The 25,716-nt window shown below is 36.8% G+C and overlaps 1 protein-coding gene across 1 annotated transcript in view; it reads left to right on the top strand.

The window, feature by feature from the left end:
• The window catches only part of LOC149533577 (GC-rich sequence DNA-binding factor-like protein), a 54,828-nt gene that overhangs the window by 5,834 nt on the left and 23,278 nt on the right, over window positions 1-25,716 (top strand). The window contains exon 3 of the mRNA XM_089803183.1: window positions 13,085-13,252. Within this exon, the coding sequence (XP_089659309.1) occupies window positions 13,085-13,252 (168 nt within the window). The remainder of the gene's footprint in view (window positions 1-13,084; window positions 13,253-25,716) is intronic.

Below are 25,716 nucleotides of genomic sequence, written 5' to 3'. Positions count from 1 at the left end.
TTTAATTTTCGAACAAATGCTAGGAAGTGTAATAAACTACTCACAATTATCAGATAAATCTAGCTTCAAGTCTTTTGCTTAGACAAATGCCTAACAACTGATATATAACTCCGCCCTTTGTGTTTTGCACATATAATTCTGAATTGGTACTGAATTTTATTTGATCACAATAAACTGCAATGATATTATTGATTACAAGAATGGACCTGTTTATGTGCAAAGGCAAAATCCTCAAGTCCAAATGGCAGCCTGTAGCAAATACCCTTCTCTTCCTAGCACAATGCAGTCTCCATAAGCGCTGCCTGAACCCCCAAACAAGCAACGTGACCACTGGTGTTTTAAACATTGGACCCCAAATCAGAATCATAGGCTTCTAGTGTTGATCACAGACCTCCAAGGGAAGATTGTAGGTCTCTCTCCGCAAATCACAGATCACAAATGAGTGAACACAGGGCCTCTAATTGTGGTCACAGGCTAAAGACAAGTAATGGCAGGCCTCAAGGATCCAAATGCAGGTCACCAGGAATAAACACAGGTCTGCAAATATTTGTCAGACTTCCAATAATGCCCAATGCTGCCCAGTTCAGTGGACGGCAGCCTTACAAACACAATTCCGTTCCCAAATTTGAAATTGCAGATGCATTCAGTGACAAGATGAATTTGCAGAATTCAAACAACCTTCCTTCACACTTAACTTTTCAAATACAGACGCCAAGTTGAGAAGCTATCACAAATTCCAATACCCCAGCAACAATTGATTCCTTCCAAGCCTCAGGAATACAGAAATGGAAGAACTGGAACGATTCTCAGAATTAATTCATGATACCTCTGCTGCAAGGTCACCGGGAGATGGGGAGACTTGGAGGTCTTTGCTACTGGTACTGGTACCAGTACACCAATTTTTAAAAAGTAGGAGATGGGGGTACTTGGAGACAGCAATTTTTTCAATAGTTTAAAGAGTCTAATACTAAACGAAAAGAGTAAAGTAAATAATAATAGTAATGCCACATTAAAATAGAGATAAATATTTCAAAACTCACATTATCACATTATTGTAACTCATAGTCATACTTGTTTTCCAAATATTGCATATGATCATCATTATATCAGATCGATAATCGCTGAGATTATCATTACATATTCAAATTTTAAATAAAAAAAAGTATAGTTTGATGCTAAATTGCCAATATGCAAACAAAAATGAACAAACTTAGTACAGTAAAGAAAAACCAGAATCTATTTAGTACTAGTATGTTGATGGTACTATTATCTACTCCACAAGGTTGTGATCATCCATCTTAAGGTCTTCAGCTATCATGCTCTCCAAAAAAGCATTTAAATTGTCATTGGTCTTAAATTTTGCTTTAAAAACATTAAAATGAGGGCTCAAATACAGAAATAATTTAATATTGTATTTTACATTTATTGTTTATTAGGAGGCTTTAGGGAGACTTCACTTTTTGGATGAGGAGACTGGGAGACTTCGTCATGAAGTTTCCAAATTTTTTTGAGGTCTCTGGAGACGCGAAAAGTCTCAAAGACGTGTCTTTGTCTGCGGGACATGTCTTTTAAGGGGGAGATTTGTCTCCCCATAACCATGCTTTAATTGATAATAAAATATTTCAGTACATGGCTTTCGACTTGATTGATTACAATACATTGAGCAATCACATAAATAGATTGCATTTGACTCTTCATTTTACACACAAAGGTCTTTTCAAATTCCAATGAAGACCATTCGAATTTCCAAATATTGAACACTTCACATACCCATGCCTCATTGCATGACGCATGTTCCATGTCGTTGCTTGGCGGATTCCAATTTTGAAATCCCAAGATTCAAATGATCCTAATTTAATCAATCATGATCTTTTCAGCCATAGTCTTGTTCTTCTTGCATTGAATTTTCTTAGCATCATCAGATGGCTTTGTAACATCCAAAAGATCATTCTCTTCAAGAGCAACTAAAACTCTGGGCTTCCATGATGCAAAATTTGAAGAACCATCTAACCTATCTTCAACTTATAAGCTATTCACCATTTTCACACACAGAGAATGACTGAAAGAAAGAGAGAAAAGAAACACAAATGCATATTACTTCTGGTTCTGGATCGAGTTTCTTCAAACCCGCTCTGATACCACGTTAAGTTTTGAACTGAAATAATAAGATTGCGACAAATGAAATACATAAATAAAAAACTCAAATGCACAAGAGGTTATCCTAGGAAAAACTCTCCTCTGCGAGGGAAACAACCCAGCCCATAAACAAAAATGTCTCTATTCAAGTTGCCAAAACAGTTACAAAATACCTGCACCTTTTGAAATTCCTCAGCATGACAAAACAAGAATCCCAGATACAACTTTGCCTAGATTTAATCATAAAGCTTCAACATTGCTCATCGATCATTGAATGATCAGATACAAACAAAAGAGTGTCGGATATAATGCACAGATTCCCCAGGTAATGCGTTTAATGTATGTTAAAGGAAGGCTTGCTTTACTAATCCTTGTTCGTGTGGGTCGGATATTGAAAGGTGGGAAATGGTCCTTCGCACATATACCATATAGTTTATATTGACTGCATAGAATAGTACCAATAATAATTCTTAGAAAAATAATATATCTCTTCACTGTCGGCAATCTCACGTACAGTAAAAAATACTCCTTTGCAAGGGAATGAACCACAATACAATACTTAGAAAAATCAACCATTACGACAATACAAGAATGAGCAAAATATAAAACAAGAGAACTTCTGCTGTTACGAACTTTCACTGCTACATCATAAGATGAAACAACACACTCATATTGCTTCAATAAACTGATAGGAATATGAAGAAGTTGGTGCTTCATAACAAAAACAATATAACCAAAAATGTTTGAATAATCTCTGCTGCAGATGCAGATTCCTCGATGATGCCTTTGAACAACATATATGTATATAATAAACTGACTCAGCTGCTGAGTCATGAGACATGGGGGCCATGAAAGAATAAGAACGGAGCTGTCGGAAGAATAAAATGAAGAGAGATGCTAGGCACAATCATACAGGAGCAGAATCACATATCCAAATATCATCAAGGAGAAATGAGAAAGACCAAACAAAATACTTAAGGAGGCAGACAATTTTCTAAGGAATGAACCGAAGATCAAACTTGGACTTAACATCAATTACCAGAGGTAGAAGATCTCTATTGCCGCTACTATATTTTCAACAAAAAGGCCTCTCAGCTTGATGGTGATCCACATATTTCTTCTGCTGTTCCTGTGCAATCTGTACAATCTGCTTGAGCTCTTTGAGGATTTCTTGACTTTATTTAGCCCACTGAAGAGCTTTTGGAGCTCTAGATTTGGAAAAGGTTAAATCCACCAATGTAGAAGTTTCATAGCCATATAGAGCTTTGAAAAGTGTCATGCCAATGCTCATATGCTACGTTATTATGCACTATTGTAACAAAATACTGCCAAATGCAACCATTTTGCCCATCCCTTTTGCTGCATGGAAACATAATTCCTCAAGTAGCCATTGAGTCACTTGTTTACAATTTCAGTTCAACCACCCGCTTGAGGATGATAACTAGTGCTATGGTCAAGCTCCATTCCGATTAGCTTCATCAATTCTTGCCAAAAAGTACTGATAAGTATCCTGTCCTCATTACTTACAATCCTCTTTGGCACTCCATGCAATCTGAAAACTTTCTCAAAATACAAGCCGGCAACTTGTGGTGCTTTGATTTCGAAAAGCATAGGCATAAAATCAGCATACGTTGTAAGTCTGTCCACTACAACAGATATACAATCCTTACCATTCACCTTAGGCAACCCAACAATAAAATTCATTGATATTTGCTCCCTTTTTTGATTCAGAATTGGAAGTGGTTGTAACAGCCCTGCTGGAAAAGAAGTTTCAGCCGTGTTTCTTTGACATTCAAGACATTCTCCTACATGTTCAAGAACATCATCTTCAATTCCCTTCCATGAGAATCTTTCACGAAGACACCTATATGTATTCAAGTAACCAGGGTGACCAGCCAGGTGATTGTTACGAACAACAAGAAGAATTTTGTATTTGAATTAGCTATCTGGTACTAGATAGATTCGTTTCTTGTAATAGATGATGTCTTGCAACACCTTATACCTTTCATCATCTATTTTACTATCTAAAATGTCACAAGCATGGTGGGTTTTGGTATGTTCTGTTAATATGTGATCCTTCCCGGTGGCTGAAATTTCTGAAAGTGAAGAAAATGTAGGATTTCTAGATAATGCATGAGCAACAACATTATGTTTCCCTTTAACAAATTCAATATCAAAATCATACCCTTGCAACTTGCTTACCCAAAAATGTTGTCTTTCATTCAATCCTTTTTGTTCTATGAAATACTTGAGGCTGTTATGATCAGTCTTCACTGAGAATTTGCTGCCCACAAGATATTGGCGAAACTTCTCAACTGCGTGCATGATTGCCAACATCTCCTTATCACGAGTAGAAAACCTCCTTTCTACTTTGTTCAATTTTCTGCTTTCATAAGCAATGGGATGCTTGTTTTGCATCAAAACAGCCCCGATACCAATACAAGACGCATCACATTCAAGTTCAAGCGGCTCAAAGAAATTTGTTAAAGCCAAAACATGACAATTACTTATTACCTTCATAAGATGATTCATGATTCCTCGAGACTCTTTGTTGAAACAAAGGCATCCTTCTTGGTCAAATCTGTCAAAGGAGTGGTTAATGAAGAAAACCCTTCACAAAGCTTCTATATTATGTGCATAAGTCAATGAAGCTCCTCAATTGTGATACATTCTTTGGCAGTGGCCAAGAAAGTATAGCTTGAATCTTTCCCTATGGGCTTTTAGTCCACCATTCCCAATGACATGGCCAAGATATAATATCTCAGTCATACCAAACTCACACTTCGATGACTTTTCAAAAAGGGAATTAGTTGCCAAAATATTCAATACCTCATCAAGGTGATAAAGATGCTATTACAAAGTAATTGGAAAATATTTGCTTTTTATAAATCGTGATCAAGAGATCAATTTATACAAGACTAAACGATGTTTCCTTAAGAGACAATTGTAAAGAATAGAAACATTCTATTCTAGAAACATAAAACTAAATATTAGAAACATTCTAATATTTACTTAAGATTACAATAGATACTAATCAAAGATAATATAAACTATCTATTATCGTAATATCCTCCCTTAATGGTTAATCTATCAAGAGCACAAACTTGTCAAAAACCATAAAAGGTAGATTTTGTCTGTTCAAGGTGCTCCGTGTTGCTTGCTGTGGGCTGCAAACCAGATTGCTTAGATAGAGCAGCTAAGCACTTTTGACATTCAACCTTCATGTGCCCATACTTGCGGCAATAGTTGCATTGAATGTTCTTTTTCCTAGAGCCTTCTGAAGCTGGAGCAGAGGAGCTCTGCTGAGAAGATTGCGGTGAACTAGAACCACCTTATCGTTGTTGCGATATTCAAAGATGGTTAGCATCCATTGTTTCCATGTGCCATAATGGCGACTGTTGAACTTCTGATTTCCCATGAGCAAAATATTAGTCAGAGATGCCGTAGCACATTTTTCAGTGAAAAACGTGAAAATCTGTGAAGGCACATTCTTCGAGGCAAAAAAAAGAAGACCTAAAAACATTGAAGGATGATCCTGAGGCTCAAAAATCAAGACACAAAAATTGAGGGACCTAGAAAAAATAGAGAACCTATTTGACATCTTAAAATACCCATCAAGAATTCGTAATTTATTTTTGATACAATACAAAAAATTAGGGTTGTAAGGGAGGCAAAACACGAGTTTGCCTGGTGAAGCAACACATGCAAGCAACATGCAAGTACATGCAACCCTCTAAAAGTAGAGACTTAGAAAATTTGAAGGGTGACCCAGAAGAGCTCAAAAAACCTTGAAAGAATATGTTGTTGGTTTTTGGATCGATTGGCTCGAAAATTGAGGCACCTAGAAAAACAGACAACCCAGTTGAGATTTCAAAATACCCATCAAGATTTTCTGAATTCTTTTTTGATCCGATACAAAAAAAAAGTCCCTATTGCAAAAAAACACAAAATATGGTGGAAATGTGCAGAAAACAGACGGATTTGGATAGAAATGGGTTGTAGAACGAACTAGAAGTTGGCGGATTCAGATCTCTCAGAACAGACACCCTAGTCGGATTATAGAGAGAGTTGGAAGCAAATAGGCATGTAACTAATTTCGAAAATAAAAGATAGGCAATTTCAACCAAGAAATTATAATTATTTTCGAATATGTCATCAAAGAACACTAACACAATTTTCTCCAATCATTTGTTGAACACATGGTTAATACAATATTGAAGGCACCTAAAAGCAATTTTGTGCTTGTCTTGCCCTTAAACTTGAATCTGATGGTATCTTAATCTAAGACCTATTTTGGAGAAATAGATTCCTCCATGTAGCTCATCCAACAACTCATCAATATGTGGAATAGGATACTTGTTCTTGATGGTCTTATTAAGCGCTCAATTATCAATGCACATCCTCATAGTTCCATCCTTCTTCACCAAAGCAACAAGAGAAGCGAATGGGGTAGAGCTGGGTCATATATGTCTTGCATCCAACAACTCCTAAATAGTCCTTTCAATCTCATCCTTGAATCTTTTGGGATGACAATTGGGATTTGTGACAATAGACATGTTCCTCACAAGCTCAATGACATGCTCAAAACCACAATTTGGAGGTAAGCCATGGGGTAAATCTGAAAACACCAAGCTATGCTTGTCTAACAAGCCTTGTATGTCAACATGATATCTTTTTTGTCCCGTTTCCTTGGATTTACCTGTAATGACACATTTCACTACCCACTCACCCTTTAAATGCCGAAAATTGTTCTCCACTCTCCTAGCTGAAACAACTCTTGGTGCATCTGAAGATAAACCTCGTAATACAAAGCTTTTACCATTCGCTTTAAAACTCAATTGCATAGTGTTTGTCAGATATATATTATGGTAAAATAATGAATGTGTTATTAAACAAAGATCATGAATGATCTCTATATACAAGTACAAGAGAATGTTTCTACAATGAATAAGAGAGGAAAAAGAAACATTCTTGTAGAGTGAAAAACAAAGTTTCCATAATGAACAAGATGATTTTATGGAAACATTAGAAAAAGAGTGACCATTAGAAAAAGACAGAAGAGAGAGTAAATAGAAACTATCTAATATCGTAATACCCTCCCTTAATGATCAACCTATTTTCAAAAAACAAAAATTTGCATGTCTTCAAAAAGCATAAAAGGCAACCTTAGGTTGATTAGAGAGGTTTGCATGTTTTGCAATGTTGGCTTGTGGCTGGGATCCACCGTGCTAACATTGATCAAAAGCAATGGGAGTCTTGCATTCTTGGATCACATGACCAAATTTGTGGCAATAGTTGCACCGGATTTGTTTTTTCTTGTAGCTATTTTGAGACTGAGAAGATGACTGACATGAGCCTTTATCCTTGTGAAAGGATTGGGCTGAAAATGCTTGTTCAGTGGAGGACGAAGGAGCATTGCTATCAAACTGTTGTTTCCAACAATGCTGCTGTAGAAGTTTGGTGCACAGATTTGAGAACTTAAGGTCAACATTAGTTGCAATAACGTTGAGCATCTCAATAAAGTGCTTATAGGATGGTGGTAGACTTCTCAGAGTAATGACCACCATATCCTCTTCATCCATTGTACAACCAATGGCCTCATGTTGATCTCTAATGTCCTTAATCTTTAGAAGATGTTCCAGTAAGGGCATGCTCATCCACAATGATAGAGAATAGTTGATTCTTTAGAAAGAATGCTTTGCTTTTCTCTAATATCTTGTGGAGATCCTTAGTGTTGTCTAGATCTCTGTAGCTGTCTTGCGAGAGCACACTTGAAGCAACTGATCATCAATAATTGAAAGCTTAATTATCATAACCGCTTCATGATTACGCTCATCAAACTTCTCTTGAGTAGCATCGATTGTAGTAGGACAAGTCTTAGTACCTAGAACAAGCACTTCAAGGTGACAATACTTGAAGATCGTCTTCATTCTCTGCTTCCAGGTGTTGTAGTTCTTTCCATTGAAACTCTGATTGCCTTCTAGCATAAGATTGATGAGAGATGCCATTGCACGTTGTTCAATGAAAAATGTGAAAAAAATGAGATAGCACAAACTTTGAGGCAGATTGACTGAAGACCCGGAAAATTTGAAGAGACACTCGGATAAGATTCAAACATCTTAGATAGAATTTGATGTCAGATTTTGATTTCATTGGCTTGAAAATTGAGGCACGAAAAACGACGCACTTTTAGGTGTCGTAATTTTTTCCACTAAGAGGGTCAACCAAAGTTTTGACCCAACTTTTAAGAGGGTCAACCAAACCTGCCATGAACCAAAAAATCAATCTCCTTTCGGACACATCAGTAACCATAACTAATAATCGCTGAAATTCTGAAATATATGTATCAAGTCTGCCAACCTGTTTCTATTGAGCTAACTCTCTAAAATGTGTCTCCAAATCGATTTGGTCAAATCTCTTCATCAATGTAGTGCAAAACTGGTCACAAGAGACTATGGCACCATGTCTTTGTGTTACTAAACCGCGATACCACCATTCATGCGCAACACCTTCAAGGTGGAGTGTAGCAAATTTTATGGGATCACTCTCTTTCATTTGGTTCAATGCAAAGTAGGTGTACAATTTCTGAACCCAAGCTCTTGCTGTCAAATTATAAAACTATGTATAGACAAACTTCCCAACTTTTTCTGCAACCCATAATTTTGTTTTCCCTGATTGTTCTGATTGTCTTAGCCTTGTGTGTTTGGTGACTTCTAAGTAATCCTTGAAATAGATGTCTGACTGGAAATCTGGTCCCAGGGCTTGATATTTAGCTAATATTTTAGCATCCTCATTTTTCTTCATCAATTCTACTTGTGCATGTTCATGCTCTTGTATAAAAGTGGGCATAAATGGTCGGGACTCTGAGGATTGGCCTGCAGAATGTGCTGTGCTGTCTGCAGTTTTGCTTCCTTCTTCTCTATACACCATTACCCTACCATTTGCTGTGTTATGAGCCAACTCACTCAAGTACAGATTGTTATCATTGAACAGTCTTATCATGTAACATCCTGTTTGCTAATTCTTCACTTGATGATGGGGGCTGATCTGAACCTGCCATTGTTCCTTTAAATTTCGCCAGACTGTGACCACCTTTTGCTTGCATGCAACAAAACCCAGCATGCTGCCAAGTCTAACAACTCTGATACCACTGTAATATCCCCAAATGAGATACTAAAAGGGAAACGATAAAATATGCAAACTAAGGCACAAGTCTGTTAACAAAAACTTTTACAACCAGGGCATAAATGTGGAAATGACTTTGCATCAAATGATTCTTTAATCTCGTTACATCTCAGATTTAATATCAAATATAGAACCATAAACAGAAATTTCTGATTGCTATTATGAAAAAATATGATTATAAAATAACCCAGAATTTTTAGAAAGGCATGTCTGATTTTCCCTAATTTTTCTGAGATATAGACAGATTTAGTTAGGGATAAAGATACCTTAGATTTATTTCTGTACTTGATCAAACCTAGCTGTCCATAATGGCAAGCACTAGACTCCGAAAATGACTGCCAAATAGTCTGTTCTAGTTGCTCCTTGCAGAAGTCTCTCAAAAACTCAGAAGCAGATGATCTTCAACAGTGAATGTCCCCAGATCTGAGTCTCCACTGACATTGTCCTTAATTTGGCCTCTAAACCTGATCAATACTTGTAGCCCAGAACTAACAATGTGCTAGGGTTTCACAAACCAGAGCTCTTCCACCGAAACACACTCTTCTGACTAGGGAGAGCCCTCATGTCTTACTGAAATCAGGTATACGTTAGGGTGTCAATCCTCAAGCCAAGATGTGGCAGTAATAAGAAGACATCTTAATCACACAATCAATTCTAAGGCGTTTTATTGTACCATCTAAAAAGATGAATCAATCTCCACCCTTGATATTCCATCTCTTAATCCAACGCTTCAAAATAAAACCCTAAAGTGTGCACCAATAAAACCTTTTGAAGCTGGGGCCCACCTAGACTTTTTGTTATATGTTCTATTAAGTCACTTAATTTGCCTAGAAAACGTGCCTAACTTAAAATAACTAAAGTTCAATTAAATTGCGTCAAAAGACGTGCACCCAACTTAATATTAGAATTTAGAACAAGCCAAGGACTTCATTCTTACCCAATGATGCTTTACGTCCTCTTCCTCTTGGGTAATCCAAGGAAAGGACAGCTAACTGCTGTTAGTGTTAATTGTATTGCTTTGAGCTGGGGACATTGTAGTCCTCCCCACCCAAAGAATGTTTGTCCTCAAGCATTTGAAAACTAGGATGTTTGAGTATCTCCTCTCCTTCCCATGTTGCATCCTCCAAAGGCAAGTTTTTCCATTTGATAAGATATTCAGAAATTACATTGTCCTTGGGTTCCATCAAATTATCTTGCAAGAATATTTTTCTATCTATCATATTTTTAAGAAAGAAGGACCCCCCTTTTTACGATTGTTTGTGAATAGATTTCTGGCAAGCATCCACTCTTTTAGGTGTCGTAATTTTTTCCATTAAAATTTCTGACTGCTTTCCATCATGATGTTGGGTAATGAAGCCATCCCTCTCACAGTCCAAAGGAACATAAAACAAAGGACAGCAGCTGTTACTGAATTTTTTTAGGAAAAATAATTGAAAACCTTATTGAGAAGAAATTGTCAAATCCATGATTTTTGCAAAATTGTTCACAATCTCTGTATTTTATTTAAAAGTTCATGAAAATTAGAAACTAGACCAGGTCTGATAAGAAACTTGCCAACTCTTGCTGCAGAAGCAGAAATACATGCAGATCTCGAATTCCTCATTTTATGTTTGAAAATGATAAAAATCAGCAGAAAAACTTTGTGCAGCATGAATAAGGGCAGAGAAAACGAACACAGACCTAGAAAACTCTATATGAGCTGTGAGCAGAAAGGAATGACTACAATTCTTACAAAAATGTAGCCAAAGACAAGTAGAAAATGAGGTGTGTAATTTCCCTAGTCACAGTGTGCAAAATAAATCCTTTCACCGTTCAAACAAAACCATGCAGATCTCATGGGTTGAAGAAATCAGAAAAAAATGGAACTCAGGCATGGGAAGGACAGGTGGATTTCAGATCACGGGCAGTAAAATTTTGAGCAGTGCAGGCTTATGAGTAGTTCGCATGCACTGCAGGTGGTACAAAAACCTCTAACACGGTTTTCCTGATAAGATGTCACAATTTGCGTATGACGGGTTCCCTTTTTTTAAACCAGAAAAAAAATCCTTGAATTTAATGCCAAAAAAATCATTCAGAAACGTTTGAAATTTTTTCCCAAAAGTTTGTGGTGAGAACACCACAAATTTCATTAAAACCAAATTTGTCAAATACTCACAGAAAGAGTATCTCTGCTCTGATACCATAAAATGATTGAAAATATTCATTACTAAACAAAGGAACAAACTCCTCAAATAAGAGATTGCTAAAGATCTCTCCATAACAGAAATGATTGACAACTAAAAAAGCTAACTGGATTGAAAGAAACAAAGAACGATATTAAAACTATCATAAGACACAATTGACCTTGATACTAAATACAACAATATTATTTAAATAAGTAGGAGTATCTTTGTGTTGGTATCTGATTTTTCTTCTGTGTGTGGCAGGGGATTTCATTTCAATCAAGCAATTGATGAAAACCCTCTATATCCGGAAGTAGAGGATGAAAACCCACTGTTCTTTAGAATGATTTTACATGGAGAACACCATTTTGCTAATTTGAATAATCTCAGATTGAATTGAAATGTCCTTTCAACTAGCAGCTTGTGGCATTCTTAAGTAGATATCAGGCAGATTTGGAGAGGTTTCAAAGGCATTTCATTAAGAAGTAGACCACTGCAGACTCGAGGATAAATTAGTAGCCACTGCAAAAGATAAATTTGACTCTTTTAAGCTATATTCTTAATGTTATATGTTAATTAAATAATCAACTATTAAACTACAATTTCTGGCTGATTTGATATCTATGTTTAGTTGTGAAAATTATTATTGTGGTCTATAGTTTATTATATTTGAAAGAAATTTAAATTGGATACACATCCCTGAATTCAAATTATGACTACTGAAACAGCCGACAGCTGCCACTCCTAACCCTGATGCAACAAAAAAGTGGCACACCATTCAGATAAATGGGAAATACAAAAGGTTTCAAAATTGACGGCCAGTAACATTGACTAAATAGATGTTGACATAATAATAATTTCCATTCATTTGGGAAAATCCCCTCTTGAATGATGCAATGACCATCAAATAGATTACATGGCAACATTGGTAGTTTGTGCCAATACTATGTAATAACACAGTTGATTGTGTGGCTGAAACAAAACGGAACTATATCTATTTCTAAATGTCTATAGTTGCACACGTTTGAACATCTATTCTTACAAGTGATATATTGATAGTATATTTGGAAATTGAATCACCATACAACTAATATAGATTCAGGAATATGTGCTCTGTGAATTGCAAAAAATGTGATACACGGGAAAAACTGCCAACCATCTAAACATTTATGGTTCAATGAAAAAATTCACATACGAGATTATGCTTCCCTATTTTGGACTCACTAGGATTTCTGTATAATTTTTAAGAGGCCATTTCTTAAAGGATACCTTTTTGGTTGCTAGCCACCACATTAGGGGAATGCATGAGTACCATTCCTAGCAGGGGAGTTGCTCATTTCAAAATAATGACAGCATTTGATGCTTAGAACCCCTTGCGTTTTTATTACAAGAATCACTGAACCTAGAACAGTAGTTACTTTCATTTTTACCTCTTGTTGGGATGACATTGATTGTGTTATTAGGCTTTAACCAAGTATTATCGTTTTGTGTGCCTTTCATGCCCTGGAGTCAAGTGTAATGATTTATCAGATCATACTGTTACTTTATGTTTGGTTCTGGGTGCTTCTAACTGTTAACTGACTAGTATATTTGAATTGTAGGAAAGTCATGGAAGGACCACGGCTGATTTATACAGAGTAGATGAGAACTTATCTACTTCTTTGACAAACATAACCATTCTTGAGAATTCTCTAGCATCTGCAGGGAAGAAATATATTTTCATGCAAAAGCTCCGGGACTTTGTTGCTGTTCTATGTGACTTTCTACAGGTACCATCTGATCACTTTTCCATGCTAGCATTGATTTCAATACATATAGAGAATGATAGCCTTATGAGCTATTGAATGGATTCTTTTTTTGATTCTGGCTAACCATTCATGCCTATTTTTGAAATGATTGATATTTTTTTACTTGTAAAATGGTGTCTACAAAAGCCTATCAGAAGTTCAATGTAACAAAACCTTCTAATGTAACAAATCTTCCTTAGTTGCAAATTGACTCATATTTATGCTTTTTTTTGATAGATGTTGCATTGCATCTATATGTCATCATCACTTTTAAATATATATCTCGCTATCCAAAAAATGGATTGTGGAAGTTTGAAGTCCTAGAGGTTAGAATGAAATGTAGAGCCTAAGTTCGGAATGTTTTGTCAGTGAGAGGACTACATTTTGATTTTTTCACATTGTCAGTGGTCCACAACATTGTTAGAATGGGCCTGAGTCAAAATGTAGGTGACAAAGTAAGTTTTTTCCAGTGTAATACCGGTATTGGGGGATGTTGGGATGACTTTCTAGGACAGTGGGACAAAGGGCTTCAATTTTGGGAAGGCGGGGGGATGGTGGGGGGGTGGAAGGGGTAGGGTGGTAAAGTATACTAGTACTTCTTGAAAAGCTAGTTATGAAATGATGTTTTAGTATGACATACCAAATTGAAACACTTGAACATAGCCAAATCGTAACATTAATCAAAACCATTTAACATTTAACATAGTAACATAGTACATACCCAATAGTTACATTCAAAAATCAAAAATCAAATAGAAATTCAAGTACCAGTCTCGATTGTGATGTGGTTACAAAATGGTGGAGGTGAGGGTACGCGGCTACACCAAGTACCCAGTGCGGGGATGTCTTGGGGGCAGCTACTTTGAGATTTTGAGGGGGGTGTGAGTCCTTGTGTTTCAATGTTTTTTTCTCTCTTCCGGTGAAACCACTGGTCTCCTTATGTAGTGATTGCGTAACTGTTAATGCCATAACTAATATGTGAGTGTAGGATTGACATTCAGTTAATGAAGTCTTGGAGCTTAGAAGTAAGTTTTGAGTGTACCTTTGGTGGATTTCTTCAGCTATATTTTGGTTGTTTTCATGGTGTTAGTGGTCTAGAACATTGCAAGGAAGAGTTTCAGTTGAATCTAAGTGACAAAACTAAGTCTATTTCCTCATTTGGTGAAACCATTGGTCTCCAAGCATAGTGATTGTATAATCACCATAACAAGTATGTGATTGTGGCTTTGAATGCTCTGTTTACTACAGTTGATGGGAAAACGTCAGGATGATTTAATATTGGCACAAGCAGCTAAGCATTATGCAACAAATAGAAATGGAATATGAAGTGTTTAACTTGGTCTTTTTGCACTTTTGGACAGCTGAACTTCCATTTCTTATTTTTGAGGGGTTGTTCGAGTCAAGATATAGTGTGTGGAGGCAACTTGTAAATTTTAATATAATACGGTTGTTGGAGACACGTGTAATAACTTTCATGTTTGCACTCTTCCAACATTAGTTGTTACAACAAAGAGGCATTCTTGGTTTTTAGGGCTAGTTACAAATGTAGAGCTTGTTTTTAGGGAGCTTGTTTATTTGTGGTAGAGCTTTATATAAGCTTATGTGGCTCTCGAAGTTCACTCTTATGGATTTTTTTCGTACTTTGGTTACTTTACAGTATATGGTGTATTTATAGTCATTGTTCTATGTTGCAAGCACTTCTTTTCTCTATTATGCTAAATGAAAAAATGAAACATGTGTGGGGCGAAAAGACCAATAATTAGTGTAGAGAGGATTTTTCTTGGCACTAGAAGATTATGTCCCAAAGATATTTATTGCAGAAGAATAGTTGATGGTTTAGAAAGCATGATTTTTGCTTTGACATTAAGAATGGATCCCACATAAGAGCATCAAGAAGAAGGTGAATTTGTGAAGGCAATTGGAGAGAAGGGAATATTCTACTTCTGAGAAATTATTTAAAGCCAAAGCCAAGACCAAGATTCATATCCAACCATATGTTAAAAGAGTATTGCAGAAAATAATATTAGTGGGTTTTGCAAAGGGAGATTTAGTTTTGTCTATATTTGTCTTTGTTATGGTAAGTCGAGGATGTATCAAACAAAGGTGATGAAAGTTCCTTATCGTCAACTAAAGATGAAAACAGAAACTACTTAATAAACTAATGACTAACTAAGATGACCACTAAAGGAACTTTACAATATTCTAATACCCTCCTTTAATGGTCATTTTCTAACTACCCTGTAGAAGATTGTACATGTCTTGTGCTCATAAATTGTTTAGAACATTCTATTGCTGTTGGGAACCTCCTTAGATTTGCATAATGTCAATGACCAAGACTAGCTAAAACCCATCTCGATCAAAACCAAAGGAACTTGGATTCAAGAAATACAAAACATATAGTTTTTGAGGAAAAAATTATTAAAATTCAACATCATTTTTGATGAAAAATATTATTAAAAACCAATAGATGATTTTTGACGCAAATATTATTTAAACCCAACAAATAATTTTTGAGGAAAAAATTATTAAAACCCATGAAGAACTTTTTCTAGGGGAAAAGTTATGAACCATTAGTGAGGAAATAAGTCAACCCAATTTGTTGTGAATAGGTAAGAATGATGTAATTACACCATTTTAAATTTTTTTTTTTTTTGGTCGGTAATAGGTTTTTTTATATTAATAAAATATCAATATTACAGAATTACAATTGGCTTCCCAAGGTAGCCACCCATTTTACATGCACATTTCTTTTACTAGAAACCCTTAAATTGTACAAACCAACACTCCTAAATCCCTCAGCCCCCCTATCAAGAAAGCCCATCCCAAATACATCATAGCCATTCATAATTGGCTTCATTAGAAACATAAAAAAAGCAGAGGGGAACGAAATTAAAGTTTATCATTTGAAATTTCAGGTTTTTCCTTTATCTTTGTCCTTACCTCGTTTCGACCCTTTTTCCTGTACGCATTCCTCAACATCAGTATCTCGGTCGCCCACAACATGCCATCAAAAACTATCCGTTTTTCTTTGAATTTCTCTATTTCGCTTTTTGAATCCAAAGCTTGCCTCAAAAAGTCCCTTCCTTTGATCACTTCGAACATGACTGCCACTTATGCCACAAAATTTTCGGCAAAATTGCCTTTCTTCCCTTTCATCTTCATCATTCTTCCACCCACACTAGGAATTTCTCCCTATCCATCCTCCTTATCCTTCTTTCCCCTGCACTTCTCCTCTTCCTCGGGTGATTTATGAAAAAACCTCTAACCCTCTGCCCACTCTCCTCCAGAAAGCCTTCAATTTCCGCCACCAATTTTGTCCATGCCACCTTTTCTCTTTCTTTATAAACTTCTTTCTCCACTCCTGTTGGCCACCACAGGAATCCCATTCGGCCTCTTCTCATTCCTTCCTTGTAATCTTCATAGCATTCGTTGTAATCAAAGCCTTTCCCCAGCCATGCCCACTCTAAGAGGGAGTCTATTCCTACAATTAAATCTGCAGGGAACAAGTTCTTCTCCACCCACTCCACCTCATCCACCTGGCGTTCAACTTCCACTCCCCACGCCATTAAGATTGCCGCAATGTCTTCATTGATCTTCCAATGATGTGTAGAGTTTTGAAAAAGCTCACCAATTGTCTCTTTCACGGCATCCACTACTCCAGGCGTTGGGCATTTTAACAACATTTTTAACCTTTTGTCCTGCACTAGCCCAAAAAGAGCTTTCTGCTATCGACTAGTTCAGAAGGTAAAGGTTGCCTCCATTTGCTTTCAAATCTGTCGCTTTCACTTCTGTCGATTACTGTTTAGGTGGTTAAATTTCGTTCCATTCATTACTCTATATTTTTATTCAACTGCCTTCCCCTTGAAGCAAAAGTCCCATCATTCTCCCACACATATCAAAACCGGCAAATTGCCACCCTTTGTCATAATGAGTGTAATAAATGCCAGTTTCCCAAATCTCTTCCTCTCGTACTGATAGTCCTTTATGACGTCGGTCATCAATTCATTCTATCTCCAATGCATTTGACCTGCCTTAAACAGGTAAACTTTTAATCAATGTGAAATTCTACTTCCTCCATCATATTCCAATGGCTACAATATTCAAATATTGTCTTCCCATCACCAACTAAACCTACTGCCCATTTTGACAAAGCATCCACCTCCCTGTTAGCTTCTCTAAACACATGACATATTTTAAACTCCTCAAACCCATTTAACTCCTCCATAATTGAATTTTTACTCACCGCCTGCACCAGCACCATTGAGTCTCCTAAAATAATTTTCCTCCCTCCACATCTTTTTATACATTTTAAAGCTAACAAGGCAGCTTGGAACTCCACCTCATTATTTGTCCCATCCTTCAGTGTTAATGCTCCATAAGCCACTATATCCCCTAGATTATCCCTTACAATGCATCCAACCCTTGAATTTCCCAGATTGCCTTTGGAGGCTCCATCAAAATTTACTTTTAGCCAGCCTATTTCAGGAGCCTCCCACTTCACCTCCTCCCTTTTCTTGGCTTTAGAATTTGCTAATCGTGTATCTCCTGCATTTCCAATTTTAATCGCTGGCCATCTATTCTGAATTGCCCTATCAGAGCCCATAAACACACTATTTGATAAATTTTTCCTAAAGACTGCTGCATTCACCACTTCTTCAATAGAATGGTCTATTCGATTTAAAAGTTGATCAGTTGATTATGATTTATCCTAAAAAATCCTCCTATTTCTTTCCTTCCAGATTTCCCATATTGCTATTGAGGGGCATATTCTCCAAATGCATCCAAACCAGTTTTTTCTTCCTCCCCTCGGCCATGCAATGAAAAATGCCTTGAGAGAGGGGCTCCAAGGTTCTACCCAGCCCAACTTTCCTTGAAGGTGACTCCAACATTTTGCTGCTATCTCACAATTTAACAGTAAATGATTTACATTCTCCTCATCCTTTCCACACATTACACACTTTGTAGGTCCTTGGAAACCAAATCTTCGTCTTCTCTCTTCTGTTAGGATTCTTCCTTGAATTGCTAGCCATGCAAATGTGCCAGCCTTTGGGAGAATTTCTTTACTCCAACATAAGTCCCCTGCTTCAAAACATTCATCAACCTTAGAATCTAAAATTTCATATCCCACGTTAACTGAATATTTACCTGAAGCTGCTGCACACCAGCTTATTCTATCTTCTTTATTTAATATGTAGACCTTCCTATTCTTGAAGATCTCCCTTAGGGATTGTTGCTGTCCATCCGAAAGGCCCTCCACTCTCCAGTCTTTCCAATTCCAAATTTTCCCAAGAACCCCATCACTTTCCTCCATATAATCTCGAACATTCCTGCCTCACCTCTCATATAATTTCAGTTTCAAGTGTTCATCACCTGAATCCTCATCTAAAGATTTGTATCCATTCCAAGAATCCTCCCAGAACTTTGCCCTATTTCCATTTCCTATGACCCAAGATGTATGGTCAGTAATGACATGCCTGCATGAAAGCATAAAATTCCATATTGCTGACCCTCTTATCGGATTTTGAATAGTTAAAATCCTTATATTCTCATTTGAATCCAAATATTTAGCCTTTAAAATCCTCATCCACACCTGCTCAGTATCATTTGCTAGCTGCCACACCAGTTTACCCTCTAAAGCAATATTCATTGTAGTCTAGTCTCTAATACCTGCCCCTCCAAATTTCTTATGCCTGCATATTTTCTCCTACTTTAGTAAAGACCATTTTTTTCCCTCTCCTGCCCCACTCCAGAAGAATTTCCTCATTTGTCTATTTACTAAATTAATCACCTTTTTCGGGATTTTTAAACACATCATTGAGTTAATCGGAACTGCTGAAACAACAGATTTTAACAACAAAATCCTTCCTGCAGAGGTTAGCCACTTACCCTTCCAACCTTCCATCTTCCTTAAACACTTCTTAGCTAATCCCTTCCAAATTTCACTTTTATTTTGTCCTTGGAATAGAGGGATGCCCAAATATTTACTCGGCAGAACTCCCTGTCTTATATTCTAAATTCTTCCTATATCTCTTTTTCTATAAAGAGGGGTGTTAAAAAAGAAAATTTCAGATTTTGCCCAATTTATTTTCTTTCCTGAAACTTACCCATAAATTTCTAAAGTTTTCTTCATTAATCTAGCTTCCCGTTCTGAGGCTTCTCCCGTGAGGAATGTGTCATCCACAAACTGTAGATGTGACATTGGGTCTTCTCTCCATGCAACCTTGATCCCTTTCCATAGGCTTTTAACCCTTCTATCCTTAATTAGCCTTCCTAAAACTTCTACCAAAATAATGAATAGGAAAGGAGACAGAGGATCACCCTGTCTTAATCCCTTTTTCTAATTCAAAAATGCCTTAGAGACTCCCATTAACCAGCACTGAAAACCTAACTGAATTTAAACAGCCCTTTACCCAACTAATCCATTCCTCTTTAAATCCAAATTTTTTGAAAACTTTAAATAAAAGACTCTATTTACCTCATCATAAGCTCTTCTTATATCCAACTTGATCATCATTTTGAAAAGTTTGTTTGTTTTGATCGAATGGATCATTTCATGAGCTATAATCACCCCTTGAAAAATTGATCTTCGTGGAGCAAATCCACTTTGTTCCTCTGAGATTACATCTTTCAGTACCTCTTTTAGCCTATTCGCCACAACCTTTGATATAATTTTATACACAATATTGCATAAAGAGATAAGTCTAAAATCATCAAAGGAGTTACATTCTTCCTTATTTGGGACTAGGGCTATAAAAGTGTTATTTAGATCTTTTATAACAATTCCACCCCTTCTTGATTCCTCCACCATCTCCTAGATTTCATCTTTAATACATTCCCATATGAGTCTAAAGAAACTTCCTGTGAATCCATCCTGTCCTAGACTCTTGTCTTTCCCCAAGCCCCAAAGCGCTTTTTTTACTTTCTCTTTAGAGACCACAACATTTAACCTTGCTTTTTGCTCATTTGTAATGCATTCCAAAACCTCCTCATCTAAATCCTCTCCCCCATCCTCTGATCTACCTCTATCCTTGAAGAAATTGATTGCAACATTTTGTATCATGATGGGGTTTTTTATCATCTCATCTTCTTCATTTTTAATTGAGAAGATTTTATTATAAGCTCTTCTGATTTTTACTGAGTTATGGAAAAACTTTGTGTTCCTATTCCCTTCATTCAGCCATGTTTCCCTAGATTTTTGCCTCCAAAACATTTCTTCTCTTAACAGGGTCTCCTCATACTCTTTTTTTAGCTGCCTTTCATTTTAAAAATCATCCTCATCCATTCCACCTTGAATTATTTTATCATTCAAGATTTTCAAATCAGCTTCCAATTCTTTTTTCCTTTTAAAAATGTTTTGAAATGATTCTCTATTCCACACCTTCAATTTTCCTTTTATAAATTGAAGCTTCTTGAATATTTAAAAGCCATGTTCCCCTCCCTCTTCGAAGCTTCCTGCCACCACCTTTCAACCATTTCCTTAAAACCATCCGCTCTCAGCCACATAGCTTCAAATTTAAAAGGGCACCGATCAGGTGTGGGTTCCTCTTGTAATTTGAGACTAATGGGAAAATGGGCAGACCCATGGATAGGCATAATCTACGCATCCACAGACCAATCAACTTTAGTCCAATCCCCCCCCAAAAAGGAACCTATCCAATTTTTCAGCAATATTAACAAAACCTTGCCTCTGATTGTTCCATGTAAACTCTCCTTGTTTGAAAGATATATTGATTAGTCCATTATCCATCACAAAGGTTAAAAAGTCCTCCTGTGGAATTGACTTCTATCCTTTTCCTCCCTTTTTTTCTCTTGGGTATAATATAGCATTGAAATCCCCCCCTACTATGGTAATTTCATCTTGTAAAATTTCTAACAATTTTGTTAATGTTTTCCAGAGTTCTTTCTTCCCGCTGCTTTGAGTTGGGCCATATACATTAATAACATTGAGATCATATCCCAATTGTTTTGAGGAGTCCTTTAACCATTGCTAGTTCCTTTTAGACTGTATTACAATTCCCTTTACTATTTCCTTTTTCCAAAAGACACATAAACCTCCTAAGGCTCCTTTAGCGGCTGCCTATTCACTTTCCCATCTACAAAACTTTCTTCTCATGCCTTCTACCTCACTTATCTTTACCTTGGTTTCTTGCAAGAACACTAAATCCAGTTTTGCTTGATCCAGGCCTCTCCTAATCAAGTGAGTTTTGTTAGGGGCATTGCATCCCCTGACATTCTACGAGAGAATCTTCATCCTTTCCGGGAGGGGTTCTTTCCCCTTCCCGACTTCAGTTTGCTTTGGCCTCTTTCACTTCCAGCTATCCGAATCAATGCATTGATCATTCGTCTTCCCCTTTTTTGGCTTTCCCCAGTCGACACTTTATGTTTTTTACTTTCAGATTTCTCAATGGTTCTGTTTTCTTTAAGGATCAAATTTTCCTCGAGCCCAAAAAAAATCTTCCTCCTTTGCACCCCCATCTGTTTCCTCCCCATTAAGACTCTCCTCCGAACTTGATTCCCTTGATCTTCCTTTTAAGTTTTTGATTGGGGAGATTTCAATATCCTTAAAAACATCCCCAATCCCCCCTATCCATATCACCATCTTAGTCTCCTCCCATTCTTTATGTCCTTCCTCTGGTCTTTCTGATACCATTATTAATTGGCAATCGGCCCCCCTGAGGTTCTTTGATTCCTTTCTCTACCCTGCGAATCCTTATTTCAGTTTCTTCTGCACTTCTGCTTGTCCTTCCCTTTTCTTCTTCTTCCCTTGCCTTCACACCAAACCCTATCTCACAAATCTTCGACTCACTCCTCTACTGCTTGTCAGCATCACCCATTTGTTTATTATGCTGTACATTTAAGACTCCTTCTTCTGCTTCCAAATCTGCTCCCATCCTCTGATCTCCATCCATAAACTCATAGCCCCTCCAAACTCTTTCATGACAGTTATTTGCTCTAGTTTTTACCATCATCACATTTTCTATTTCTGTATTATCCCTCTTCCACTGTTGTTCATTCTACCCATTCTTCACTTCTAAACTCTTTGCAATCTTTGTCGCCCTCCTCAGTAGCCTTTCCACTTCCTTCTCTTTATTACAACCATCTTGTTTGCACTCTTCAGAATCATGTTTCTCTTTTAGACAAAATTCACTAACCTTTAACCCCTCTTCCATAGACACTGGCTGTCTCCACACAACTCCATCACTAAATATCTCAATCATTTCCGGGATTGGGTGGTAGTCATTCCACATTATGCATATCCTTGGGAAAATTTGCAAAGTTTCTTTATCCACCGTTTCTACTACCTTAATAAATGTTCCGAGTTTGCTTCCAATCACTCTATAACATTGCTTCTACCAATATTCTTGAGGCAAGTTTCTTAACCCTATCCAGATAGGGAGTTCCTTTATTACCTCCTTTGTTGGGTCAAAGTTGATGGTCCATTTCTTTAAATAGAATCCATACCCATCCATAAAATATGGTCCACTATTCAAAATCTAGTCTCTATCTTGTGCTATTTCAACTGTTACCATGCAGAAACCATTTTCCATAGTTTTAAAATCTTTCACTTCCCCCCATTTCTCATCACACCATTTTTTAACCTTCTCCATTTCAAACTTTGGCCCACCCCATTTCAGAAATAAAACATTTTTCTCCAGAAAGTCACTTCTCCCCTTTATCAAGCTACTATTTAACACTACTTTCTCCACTGTGCACCGAGTCCATTTCTGATCCTCGACCATTTGCTTATCCTGATTTTCAACAGCTTGTGGTTTTCTCAAATTTTTAGCTATATTTTCAAAAACCTCTTTCCCACCCAAATTTAGTGAAGTAAATATTTGCATTGGGTGAGTTCTCCAGCCACATTCATTCTATCTTGCTCTCTCATTTTGCCATTTATCTTCATTGTTCTGTCCCACTTTCTTTCATTGAAAACTATCCTTAAAAGATTTGTTCCCATTTTGCCACCTCCCCTTCCTATCCCCCCAGTAAACCCTTCCTTCATGTCTCTTGAATGGTTCCCATCCATTTCCTGACTTCCCAAACCTCTCTAAATTCCTGCTGTTCGCTGAAAATCTTCTCTAGTTTCCAGTCCAACATCGCTTCGCCATTTCTTTTTTCATTTTTTGTAATTACATCATTTCTAAGTTATTAATATGAGTACGGGTATAAGAATGCGGGTTCATGCAATTTTTTTTGGGGTTTGGGTGTGTGTGTGTGTGTCTATACACACACACACACACACACAAAATTCAAAGAAATATACAAAACTGTAACTTAAATCATTTGATAGTATGATACTGCATTGATCAATGCCAACTGCCAAATATAAATATTAAATGCCAATTAAATAAACCTTAAAACACTATAACATCATCAAATATTCATACTGTGCAAACCATATTTGTAGTGTACTTAAAAAATGAAATTGGGGGTGGGGGGGTGGGAGACATCACCCCTTATCAGGGTCTTGAGGCAGGCGTAGCGTGCACTGCCAAACTAAGACCTTTGAAACCGCACAAAATTCCTTGGCGCACCAAAAAAAGTAAAAAGAAGTAAATATTGTCTTTTAAGTCACTTTTGAATGAGTTTTTAAAGTCAAATTTTAGGACTAGACCGTGGATGTGCCTAAGTGCACTTCAAATGCATCCATCTTGCACATCTAGGCTTGTGGATGCGCTTGGTACACATCCATAGTCTTGCATGCACATTTAGGATGCATCTAGATCATAGTGCATTTGGACTTGGTTTGCACCTCCAAGATGCAAATTGGGTAACTAAGTGTCATTTGAAGCAGGAATATAAACAAAGTGCTAAAACATTTAGTGATAAGAAACTAGTTCAACTTGGTAATGACATTTTGGATTGTGAGGTGCTGAAAAGTTATGTGGGAGGATTGTTGGATCATGTACGAAGGATTGTTCTCATGGTCAAGCCCCAAAACATAGATGGGGTACATGTTCAAGCACACTATTTTGAGTTAGGTATGAAGAGGATCGCCTACAATAAGCACAAGCAATAGGATGAACCAAGATAGTAAAGGTAATTAATGCTAATACCATGGCTAAAATATTAGACAATGTAAGGCTTTCTAAGCACTGTGATAAAGAATGTCATGTTGATATAAAGATTTGGAGTTTGCATTTAGAGTTGCATACTCTCTTGGGTGAAGATCCACAAAAAAGGCTCTAATGTTGTCTATGTGGGATGGAGGAAATGAAATAGATGCTGATTTAGAGGTAGATGAATTTCTTTTGTGTTCTATGTTGTTCAAGGGTGAGTTATATTTCTTGTTTTAATCCCTAACCCTAAGGCTCTTATGTCAACATAGACAAATTAGGGGTTGTGAAGGCCAACAAACAAGAATATTAAAAACTTTTTTGCACTTTGAACCCTGGTGAGCTCAAGATGGTTTTCCCAGATAAAATGGATGGAAAAACTAAGATGAACTCTCACACAATGATGATTTGGTAGCTGTATTTAGCATCCCCAAATTATGTGAACCAATTTTTTGCTCTAGATTACAATTTTTTAAAGCCCATAGGATTTTGCTAATACCTTTTTTCTCTCTGATTGAGATCCCACAAGCAAGGAATCGTTTACAAACATAATTAATAATTAGGCATTTTTAAATTAGAAATAAACATATATTAGAAATGCAAATTAAATTTATAGATTGCTTCAATCAGATTTAAGTTGTCTTACATATAGGAGTAATAATTTTGGTTGACTCAATGAGGTGTCCTAGTGACCCCGTACCCCAGGCCCAAGAGCAGATACATTCTCCCTCTTAGCCTGATGGTGCCCATGCCATCCATATGAAGTGGCTTACCTAGTGTAGTGCCCTTCCACGTTACCGTCAATCTTGTTATTTCTACCTTACCTTCAATGTCCATGCATTTATTCACCATGATAGAGACTATGAGGAATATTCACAATGAGGTGTTCTGATAGTCCCTTCTTCCTAAGCCCAAAGGTAGTCCCTTGTCCCTCTTCGGCCCTATGGGACTCCTTAGTCACATGTCATGAGCTGACATGCTTGGAAGGTGATCTCATCACTGTTAACCCTAACAGTCAGACAGTACATACAGAATGCGGCAAATATAATAGCAAAATATTCTCAGATCATAATGCAATGTATGTTAACTCAGAAATATACATACATACATACATACATAAATGAACAATCACATAATATCATGATCCAGAACTGCATATATAACTCAACAAAGATAATCACGAAGAGATTTCTGATGTACTCATGTTCCACATAATATCCATACCCAGGTCACAGGTGTGACCTTTTAATCCATTCTTTCTTATTGTGTCTTCTTCTTGTTGATGATTGAGTCAGTGATTGTGGATATGATAAGGTGACATTTAAATGATTGACGAATTGATTGGTTTGATAGACATTTGATAATTGATTTCTGATTCCAACATGTGAA

The sequence above is a fragment of the Cupressus sempervirens genome, chromosome 10 (genome assembly GCF_028749045.1).
Source record: "Cupressus sempervirens isolate cs-2001-9-10 chromosome 10, ASM2874904v1, whole genome shotgun sequence".
Taxonomy (NCBI): Eukaryota; Viridiplantae; Streptophyta; class Pinopsida; order Cupressales; family Cupressaceae; genus Cupressus; species Cupressus sempervirens.
Note: the sequence above shows the minus strand (reverse complement) of the source record. Positions and strands in the feature narration are given on the sequence as shown.